We start from the raw sequence: 11359 nt of genomic DNA, 5'->3' as shown, positions 1-11359 counted from the left end.
GCCATATCTTGGGGAAGGCTTGGGCAGATGTGTTGTCCATGCAGCAATGAAATGGTATGCAGACCAAAACTTCTGATGATTGTGCCCTATTTTACTTAAAAATGCGTGCTAATGTCCATAAAAGCTATGAGTTTCTTTTATAGGCAAAAAACCTCAAGAAGTTCCCTTTTTTTAATAAGAAGTTCCGGTTTTAGAATACCCTCAAGAAGTTTGAAATTTTCACTTAATCCCCAAAACTTTCACATTTTTTCTGAACCCATTTCCAGGTAACCCCAACTTTTAAGGGGTTTTTTGTGAAATTTACCCTAATATTAATTCATGTGCGAGAATAATAAGGTGTCTTTTAATTTAACGAAGCATGGGAAGGGAGTAGAAACAATGATATGTTCCCAGACATTTTGGCATGCTAGAAGCCACTAACCAACCTTCTAGAGGATGCCAGTCTCCTACTATCAATGGAGATATGTTCCCCTTGTTGGGATTTTGTCTTTGATTCTTTGTGTAACTTCATGAGAATTAGATAGGGTTAGAGTTCTATCATGATTAGGAGTTTGGGTTCTATCATGATTAGGAGTTTGGGTTCTATCATGGTTAGGAGTTTGGTATTTATCATGATTAGGAGTTTGAATCTTATTCTAATTAGGAAGTTAGGTTAGAGGTAGGGTTTTGGTTTCCCTATATATATTCTTCTATTGGTGGAGGAAAAACCATGAAGAAAAAGTAGAGATGTAGTAGATGAGAGAGAGAGAGGGTTTCGTAGTCTTTATCCGTGCAAAAGATTACAAGGAGTGAGCTTTGGAGAGAATATGAGAGTTGATTATGTATGTGAGGTTGAGAGATTGAGATACGAGAGTTGAGTGATTCCTCTTGTAGTTCTCCCAGATACATAGTGAATTTCTCGTATTGTTGCCCCGTGGACGTAGGTCGAAGTTGGTCGACCGAACCACGTAAATCTCGGTGTTCTTATTCTTGATTGTGGTTGTTCTATCTTATTGATTGGGGTTGGCTTCCGAGTTGTGCATATCGTGGTAGGCGGGGAGACTAAAATTCCCTACAAGTGGTATCAGAGCGAAGATGATGAATCCGGAAGCGAGTTTGCAAGATAGAAGACGACGTCGTGCAAGATTGAAACTCGGCGTTACAAGAATCAAGATGAAAAGAAAAAAGAAAAAATACTATAGCAACGGTACTGTAGCAGAACACTGTAGCGCGGTGGGCACTGTTTACGTGGGGATCCGACGGTCCAGATTGATTTGTTAGCCGATTGAGGATTTGGAGGCGGATTTTGGTGATCCAGGAGTTGTTCCTAGGGTTTTTCGACGTGCTGAGTTCGTTTTTAGCATCGGTTTCATCAAATTCAAACTCTACGGTGACTGATTTGAATTTTGATTAGAGAATGATGACTTCTTCGGGTCCGAAGTTTGATATTCCGCTATTTAACGGCAAAACAAATCTGATGGTAGATAAGGAGCAGGAGTTGGTTGGTGTGTATACTTGAGAAGAACAGTGTCAGATTAGGTAGAGCTTACAAGCGAGCACGACCGAGTGACACACATGGAGATGAAAATAGTGGCGTTGGACTTGAAGAAAGTCCAAGCCAAGTGATGGAGGAGATAAAGGTATTCAGCTCATAGTGTGGAGTAGGAGAGGTGCACCGATATGATTCGAGACAAGCGATGCAGGTGGAGTACAAGGACAACAAGAGAGGTGAAGGCGTCACGGCGAAGCAGAAGATAGTGAGGATCATGAAGGCATCCAATTGGGAGTGCATGTGTTCTGATTTGAAGTGCGAAAGAAATAGAAGACTCTAGCGAGAGAGACAAAGTTTCAAGACGACGATGATATATCTTCAAGAGAGTTTGGGAATCAAATCCAAGGTGAAGATTGTTGGGATTTTGTCTTTAATTCTTTGTGTAACTTCATGAGAATTAGATAGGGTTAGAGTTCTATTATGATTAGGAGTTTGGGTTCTATCATGATTAGGAGTTTGGGTTCTATCATGGTTAGGAGTTTGGGTTTTATCATGATTAAGAGTTTGAATCCTATTCTAATTAGGAAGTTAGGCTAGAGGTAGGGTTTTGGTTTTCCTATATATATATATTCTTCTATTGGTGGAGGAAAAATCATGAAGAAAAAGTAGAGATGTAGTAGATGAGAGAGAGAGGGTTTCGTAGTCTTTATCCGTGCAAAAGATTACAAGGAGTGAGCTTTGGAGAGAATATGAGAGTTGATTATGTATGTGAGGTTGAGAGATTGAGAGACGAGAGTTGAGTGATTCCTCTTGTAGTTCTCCCTGATACATAGTGAATTTCTCGTAGTGTTGCCCCGTGGACGTATGTCGAAGTTGGTCGACCGAACCACGTAAATCTCGGTGTTCTTATTCTTGATTGTGGTTGTTCTATCTTATTGATTGGGGTTGGCTTCCGAGTTGTGCATATCGTGGTAGGCGGGGAGACTGAAATTCCCCAACACCCCTCTCCGAATCATTGACCATCCTCTGCCAACTGCAATTCCAGTTCAATTGAATCTTTTATTTATATGGTGGTTATCACATATATTACAATCAGGTTATGTCACTCAATCACCTTATTATTTTGTTTTTCAGATTCTTAATATTCCTTAAAAATTTAAAAGCATATATCAATAATTCATCAGTATAAGTATAACAAACATAAATTCTAACTGGAAGTGCAGAAAACTAGAAATCAGTTTGCCTTCCTCAAATCTCAAAAGTTTAACTTAATTCGTTAGTGCTCTACTTGGTGACTGCCAGCTTAACCAACAATATCTTTATACTTTCATTCAACCGAACCTTTTTAAGTTTGTAATCATAAAAGGCACAAAATGGAGGAACATCAAGCTCTCTAACTTTGCCTTTTACTTGACTTGTGAGTTTCTTTTTGTTATTGATCTCTGAGTACTTCAACTGAAGCCTCTTATCCCATCACATGAAAGAAGATTACAACTTTTAACATTAACTGATAAGCATTTGTGTTTTTCTTCTCTTCCTAGGTTTCACAATCTCTGGTTGTGTCGGGTCCCTTGTGGACTGGTCCTCTTCATGATGCTTCTTTCATGACTGAAATGTTGAATTTAGCTGGAGAATGGAGATGGGCACACACCAAGGAGAAAGGTATTGATTTAGAGAAGCTTCTAAAGCAAATGATTGGTGAAAGCGATCCTCGGTTGTCTTTTGGGTACATCAAACTTGACGAGGTTCGTTTATTGCTATCTTCCAATGTGCTCCTTTTGTTAGAATAAAAAGAAAACCTTCACCTTCTTTAAACTATACAGTACCTTGTATCTTGTTGATGATATACATTTAAATTGTACTTTCCAGATTGCAAAACGAGCAAAGATAAACTCTCCTCCAATCAGCATGTTTATGAGTTCTTTGCAAAAGGTAACTCTAAACCAAATGTGTTCCTTTATAATAAAAATGTTTCAAAATTTTTCAAATGCCATTTCTTAAAATGGGACGTCAGTTTGGAATTGCTTGTTGGTTTGAAATTAAAACAATGCATGATTTGAGGTTTCTTGTTTTAGTTGAGCAAGAGTACCTGAAAATTATTTGCGAGTGTGCGTCGAATATTGTGATTCAGTTATAATCTTACTACTGTTCATTTCATTTTATGTAATTGAGATGATCATTTTGCAATTGTCTGCAAAGTTTGATGATTTTGAAAGTAAAGTCTTTTCTCATACGCTCTCAAATATGAATGCAATTTCATAGTGAATATCCCGTCATTTCCCCCTTTTAGATAGAATTTCTGCACATGACCTTAAATTACATGACCAGAAAAGTAGGCTCTCTACTTGCTAATCTCTTTGTTTGGAGCCTGCACCGATGTCTAGAGTTGACATTAGATTGTCAACGATTTGTCGATTTTATCAATCTATGCGGAGCCTTCTCAATTCAAAGCTGGTTCAGTAATCTGAAGCTCACTTCCCTAGCAGCAAATACTGTACTTAGCTTGGAAACCTTTGTGTCCGCACACATGCGCATGCGTATTACTTGGTCATTGGTATTACATGTCAATTAAATGAACAACACTCGCAAAATTAGTGTGCTGATATCCGTGTCGTTATGCATTCTCATACTTTGGTTTCAGGAAGGGTTTGCAGTTAGCAGGTCCCATATTGAACCCAATGCAATCAAGACTAATTGCCAAATGGCTGATTGCATACGAATTGCAACAGAGTTGCAGCAGCCAAACTCATCCAACAAGATAGCTGTGCCCTCTTCTTAAAAGAAGTTCTTGTTACCAATGGAAGGCTGGATCAGTGAAGAAGAAATCTGGGAGCCAAAGGCATTTTTGTCACGGAGGCGGAAACTCAAGAAAGACTCGTCGAGGTTAGCCAGCATTGACCGGTTTCTGCGGGGCTCTTGTGGCTGAGGAAAAAGAACTAGTTGGAGATGCCTTTGATAAGAGGGGTCTATGTGTTTGGCTTCTCATATTGGGTTCTGTCGAGGTTGCAGGATGAGAATTTACATTTGTTGAGTGTTAAAAATTCAGTTTTGCCTTTTGTAATGCTACCGGTGAGCTGGAGCTTGAGCAAAGCTGCTACAGATGAAGATAACTAATGTATTGTACAAGTTGCTATAATGTATTTAAGGCATGTAAACATTCTGAGAAAAGTTACTTCGAATGTTTTTGAGGTAAGCTTACACATCATATTTATTGCTCTGTTGCTCCCCAGTAACATATATTTAATGTTTATGAGGTAAGCTTACACATCATATTTCTTGCTCTATTGTTCCCCTGTAACATTTATCTATTTAGCATCAAAGAGTGCATGCTTTCAAGTAATATCAATCATCCGGCATCACAGAGCTCAGATAAATATTTAGAAAAACCATCCATGAGCAAGCATCTTCGGTGAAATTTGATGAATCTGTAATGTATCCTGCATGACTGAGTTTACTGAAGATAAGCGTAGGATCATCATTATTATTTTCTTTCAGTAAGCGTAGGATCATCATTATTATTTTCTTACTTTGGACTAAAGAATACGCACGTTACCGTTAATCTTACCTTTCTGATTATAAACCGATCATAACATAAACTAGGAGATGTTCTTTTTCATCCTTTTCCGTTTATCCACTTAAAAGCATTAGCTTTTTTTTAACCTAACTGTTAAAAGTATCTATAGTCAATATCTGGAAATATGTATTAGCATACTTAACAATTTCCCTATTACATGCCATCTTAGGGAAGTGTTTGCATGCATCTCAGCGCTTGCTAATACGAAGAAAACCTTTTCCATGCACCTAAAAGTTTAACAGCAATCTCCAACTACAAGATCAGAAGCAGCGTCGCAAATTTCCTCCCCCTACCCCCAACAATAATTCTTTACTGGGGCAAACTTCTAATAAATGGAAGCATTTAAGTGGTATATACTGTTCTCTACTACATACAATGGTCTAAACCCAGACATCTCCGGCTTGCACAGACAAAACGTTAAGTATCTCAGGTACCATTTAATTTGACACTGTATTTATAACAGAAAAGTTCTAATGCCGAAGAAGCATACAGATACCATTTAATTTGACACTGTATTTATAACAAAAAAGTTTTAACTGATACAAGATTGCCAAAGAGGACTGTATTTATAACAAAATAGTTTTTAAACTGATACAAGATTGCCGAAGAGGCATTGGTTCGGAGATGTGCAGTAGCCTCGGTTCCAGACAAGGCAAACCTTATTGGAGGCAAAAGTGTCCTCATGGTGTAAGACAGAAAGCCGATGAAATGAGAACTAGCTTCACGCAATCTCATTTTCATACACTTCGCTGGCATACTTCCAGTTCATAACCTTCCATATGTTCTTCAGGTAGTCTGGCCTCATCTGTTTGTACTGCAAACACCACGGAAATACTAGTTAGCATACAAAAGTACACAAGTTTAGCAATAAAGGGATAGACCCCCTGTACATAGCCAAATTCAACTATCCCTATAGCTCTACTGTTGCAGATAGACCCCCTGAACAAGTTCTATTGTTGCAGATAGACCCCATGAGTGAAAACCTATTGTTGCAGATAGACCCCATGAAAAGGGTAAAAAAAAAATCCACTCATGGCGTCTACCTGCAACAATAGAACTACAAGGATAGTAAGTCCAATTGGCGATAGTACAGGGAGTCTTTTCACAATTAACTGATGACTCATTTAGCATAGCAAACTGTCAAGAGATGAGTGGGATGAAGTTGGACCTCACTACCAGTCATCTCCTAGTAGCTCATCTAACAAAATGAGTGTCACCTCATACCCATTATTACTATTACAGACCATGCGAGTATAGAAATGCCATACAGAAAGCAACAACAGACTCAAGCATGCAAAGTGAATTACGTGTCAACCACGATCTTGTTAATGGTTACGCCCTATTATATTTACTCTCTACGCATTGATAACTGAGAAGTCTTATAGCTAAAAAAAGAAAATCAACCTGGGAAGGTAGCTTATGGCAATTAACCTGAAAGAGTACACAAACTTAATCTTCCCACACTTTGTGCTTTGCGTATAGTTTATCACATTCGCTAACTTGTAGTTCTGTGTTCAATACTGTGTATGTTATTGCTTCCACTCATTGTAGTTGCAGGTCTCATTGGTTATATATTAGCACAAGGAGAGTTAAAATAATACCATGTAAATGATAATGCTAACGTGAAAGCAATTCCGATATCTGATAACATATAGCGATGTGAAACTGTAAAAATATTGTCATGAAAATGTTAACAATATTACTGTATAGGAATCAGCACTCAGCACGGTTGGCAGTATAATTAGGGGTAGGCGGGCCTCACCCGGGCCCGCCCGGGTCAAAATAAGCCAGACCTATTTCTCTGATCCCGGGTTTGGGATTAGACCCGGCCCGACCCACGACCCGCTCCTAGGCGGGCCGGGTTGGGTCCGGCCCACGGGTTGCGGGTCTACCATGGTTTTTTTTAACTTTTTCTAATTTTTTTGTTTTTAATTTCTCAACTATATTAACTTTGTATTATTATCTATTAGATTACACTTAAATTATTTTTCCTATTTTACTCTTTATTTAAAATGATATATATACACACACATTGTACAAAGATAAACATCACACAGAAAAACATCGTAAATACAAAGATATACATGGTTCAGACTTTGAAGGAAGACCTACGTCCACAGAATGTTAATAATTTTCCTTTAGTTTAAATGTAAATTACGAATACATGAGGAAAAAAGAAAAAATGTTAACTAAAAACTAAAAACTAAAATTAATAATTAAAATTCGGGGTCGGGTCGGGCTAGGCCGGGCCGGCTCGATGGTGGGCCGGGTTAAGGTGAGTCAGACCTATTTTTCTAGTCCAAGGTCTGGAGCTAGACCCCAGCCCGACCCGTGACCCGCACATATCATGGACCGGGTTGGGCCCCGCCCACTACTGGTTGGACCAGGTCATGATCCATGGCGGGCTAGGCCGGATCAGCTCGCGGGTCGACCCGGCCCGCGCCCAACCCTAAGTATAAGAAAAGCATTAACATACATCAGAATTAACAAATGGCATTATTAAATTGGTAAAGTAGTAAACTATAATGAATATCAATATAATATCCTAAGAATTGATGTCCAGGATTGACTATTAAATTGGGAAAAGGTGTCCCTCTCTTTGGATTGGACTTGGTGAATATCAAACAGGGGGCATCATGAACTTGTGGTTGATGAAGGCAATTACAATAAAATTGTAAGATAGCACGGCAAACAGAGGTGATGAAGAATGTGGCATCAAGAGTCCAGAACCTTATTTCACAAAAATGATCTTCTCAGAAAAATTGTCAATAACATATAGTAAGCTAGAAACAGTTTGTTCATCTAGTTATCCATATAACCATCTTAGTGATACCGACATCTACAAAAATAGACTCATACAGGAGTACTCAACATTCTCTTATTCCAACATAATTATAGCTGTATTTTCTTCTCTTCAGAAGTTCATATTATATAAAAGGAACTGGAACTGAGATAAAGCATAACAAATCTGAAGCACTATTGCTATCAGGTGAAGAAAAATTTAACACAATGGCGCAACATCTAACCTGCAGATAGTATGCATGTTCCCACACGTCAATCCCGAGCAAAGGAACTAAGCTTGCACCTTTAGTAACGAGTGGATCCTACAGAAGAGGTCATCCGCATTACCAGAAGTGACATGTGTGTGCATGGCAGAAACAAACTCGAAAGGGACGAGCAAATAATTAAAAAAGTAAAACAAAACAAATCTGAGATTGCCAACAGAGCATACACTTAGAGAATATGAACAGCCAAAAAATACTACTCTTAAAACAAAAAACAAGGTGTTCCAATTAAAAAACAATTCACAAGCTAATACTGGAAGTCTTAAAAGTATGCAGACTGCAGAATTTGACTAGCAGGAAATCAATGACATAAGAAATATCAAGCAATGCTGAACCATGAGAATCCAAACATATTTCCCAAAAGTTCTAGATTCCAAACAAGGCAACAGAACAAAAGGATATGGTCCATTGGATGATCACATCTAATGGCAAAAAGTAGGGAGGTATCATATGATTCATATAACTACTTGTTGGATGCATCATACCCGTATTAGTTTCCTACACGTCGGATCAAAAATCCAAATGGCCATAGAAATGAAAGAAGAGAAAATGTCCTCATTTTACAAGGAAAGTAGGCTAATCCAACAAAAAGAAATATACTTGTAATATTTCAGTCTTTCCTTCTCTTTCTCTTTTTCTGAAAAACTACTTGAGTTGAAAGTTTAAACAGATAAAGAAGAAGATATTTGTCTTTCAAATCATTTAGTTCACATATGTAATACACATTACCTGATTCGCAGTGGTTTCAATCTTAACTTTCTTCACCTCCTTATCCAGAGCTAGCCACTGTCAGCATCATAAAAACATAGGTCTTTCAATAAAATCCACCAGGAACGATGTCTTATTAACCTAAACAGATAAAATGAACTACATAACATGACTTTAAGAAAACTTACCACCCAACCAGAACCCTGTAAAGCAGCTCCTTCTGCATTCATTTTTTGGATCAGAGCCTCAATTGAACCAAAATGTGTGTCAATTGCCCAACCAAGAGCACCATGAGGAGGGTCGCCACCTCCCTCCTGCCAATCATAAAAAGCAAAACCCTTGGTTAGACTATGAAAAAGACGCATTCAAAAAAGTTGGTTAAAATGAACAAGAGAACTGACTTACGGTAACAGGCTTGAGGTTCTTCCAGAATATGGAGTGATTAATATGACCTGAACGAAGGTATCAATGTAAGTTTGCCGTAAAAATGAAGTGTGACAATGCAGAAAGGCTGATGCTGGTAACTTGTTAACGAATTTGTATGATTTGTTGACACGGTCACCAAGTCTTGTGTTCAACATAGAAGTTGAACAGGGTATAGATATAATCATATAACGGTATGGCTATGTGTATATTTCATTTAAATACATGTATATTGGAAAGAACCCTAACATATACTGCTTTCTACTCATTGGAAAGAACATAACTTTACTAAGTAAACAATGAAACAATCATTTGTCTTTGATGCACAACATACTCCAAATTGTACATATTTAACATTTTTTTAGACAATAGCTGTCTAGGACATTTGAAAATAAAACACAATGTCTAGATGTGCTGGACATGTGAAAGAACAAAGATGAGATTGAATCAAGCTTCACACCGAGATGCCTAAGAAATATTGTAGAATACAACAGATATTAAAACAGACATACAAGTTATTTTTAAAGTTTCAACTGTAATAAACAATCTAACTTATGACTGGGTACCTAGGATCTCACAACATAATCCCCAGCCAAGAGATGACCATATATATGTTCGTTGTGATCTTAAGAATATTCAAAATATAAATATATACAATTTGGAGTTCCTGCTCATGCACAAAAAAAACCTTAAAAGGTCTAAAGTGGTGAACAATCAAACAACAATATTTTGACTATTTTAAATGCATTTCCCTAACAACGAACTCATATATTTCAGAGGTCCAAAGGAGCACCCTGAAGGCACGCCAGAGTCAGACATGTGCAGTCCAAAAAGTCATTAGCTTCAAATGCCCAAAAATCATGGGTTAGAGCTCATAAAACCATGAATTCTGGCCTTAGTGAAATTATTGGCCAATGGGTTGAAACTATAAAAAAGGGCAAAAAATTATAGGTTAAATCATGAGTTTTGGGCTATGCAAAGATATTTGCCAGTGGTTCGGAATGACTAAAATTTACCAAAAATGTTGGGTTATAGCCCACGAAATCGTGAATTTTAATCTCCAGAAAATTATGTACCAACGAGCTAAAATAACTAAAAATGGTCAATAAGTGTGGGTTATAAGTCACGAAATCATAAATTTTTAGTCACTACAAAATCTTGTGCCAATGGATCGAAACAATAAAAAATGACCATAAATTGTGCATTATAGCTCATGAAATTGTGAATTTTGGCCTCTGCAAATTTATTTGCCAACGGGTCGAAATGACTAAAAAAGAGCCGAAAAAATCATCCGTTATAGCTCATGAAATTGTAAATTTTGGCCTACATAAAATTATTTACCAGTGGGTCGAAATGACTAAAAATATACATAGAAACATTAGCAATAGATCATGAAATCATGAATTTTGGTGTCCACGAAATTATCTGCCAACAGGTCAAAACGACTAAAACTGGCCAAAAATTGTGGGTTATAGTTCACGAAATCATGAATTTTGGCCATCATAAAATTATTTGACAAAGGATGAGAACAAATAAAATTAGCTAATAATCATGTGTTGTAGCTCATGAAATCATAAATTTTGGGCCACCGTGACTTTTATTTCCCAATGGGTTAAAATGACTAAAAATGCCAAAAATCATCTGTTATGGCTCCCGCCATAAAAAATTTGTCAGCGGGCCGAAACAACAAAAACATGGTAAAAAAAAGTGCAGGTTATAGGCCAAGAAATCGTAAAATTTGGCCCTTAAAATGCTCACCTTTCTGGCTACATACATCAAGCAGGCGAGCAACAAAAAAATTGTTTCCTATCCCTGACCTCCGTGAGGTCTCAAAAGGGCAAAAAGACAAAAGGATAACTTTGAATCTAAATCCTTCAGACTCCACGTTTACTATACCCTTTATATACATTATTTTAGTAAGATTGAATCGGATCAAGAAACCCTTAGAACTAAGAACCCTGACCTCCGCCGTTGAACTTGATGGCGCTCTGGAGATGGACGACCCTGGAGGAGTCCCCCTTCTCCACGGCCTCGTTAAGCTGCTCCAGCGCCTTGTTGTAGTTGGCTACGTAGGCCTGGTGATGCTTCTGGTGGTGGGTCCGCATGATCTCGCCGCTG

At 37.8% G+C, this 11359-nt stretch overlaps 2 protein-coding genes across 2 annotated transcripts in view; one reads left to right on the top strand and one right to left on the bottom strand.

Annotated features, from left to right (window-relative positions):
• Window positions 1-4708, top strand: part of LOC109841543 (tRNA (guanine(26)-N(2))-dimethyltransferase) — a 14820-nt gene extending 10112 nt beyond the window's left edge. The window contains exons 4-7 of the mRNA XM_020410505.1: window positions 1-54; window positions 3013-3216; window positions 3341-3403; window positions 4113-4708. The exon at window positions 1-54 is cut by the window's left edge and continues 28 nt beyond it. Of these exons, the coding sequence (XP_020266094.1) occupies window positions 1-54; window positions 3013-3216; window positions 3341-3403; window positions 4113-4250 (459 nt within the window). The 3' untranslated portion in view covers window positions 4251-4708. The remainder of the gene's footprint in view (window positions 55-3012; window positions 3217-3340; window positions 3404-4112) is intronic.
• The window catches only part of LOC109843002 (superoxide dismutase [Mn], mitochondrial-like), a 5972-nt gene continuing 205 nt past the window's right edge, over window positions 5593-11359 (bottom strand). Inside the window, 6 exon segments of the mRNA XM_020411923.1 lie at window positions 5593-5859; window positions 8072-8149; window positions 8840-8896; window positions 9007-9132; window positions 9224-9270; window positions 11205-11359. The exon segment at window positions 11205-11359 is cut by the window's right edge and continues 11 nt beyond it. Coding sequence (XP_020267512.1) covers window positions 5767-5859; window positions 8072-8149; window positions 8840-8896; window positions 9007-9132; window positions 9224-9270; window positions 11205-11359 — 556 coding nt within the window. The 3' untranslated portion in view covers window positions 5593-5766.

Source organism: Asparagus officinalis, chromosome 5, assembly GCF_001876935.1.
Source record: "Asparagus officinalis chromosome 5, Aspof.V1, whole genome shotgun sequence".
NCBI lineage: Eukaryota > Viridiplantae > Streptophyta > Magnoliopsida > Asparagales > Asparagaceae > Asparagus > Asparagus officinalis.
The sequence above is the reverse complement of the archived record's forward strand: the minus strand, read 5'-3'. Positions and strand labels throughout refer to the sequence as shown.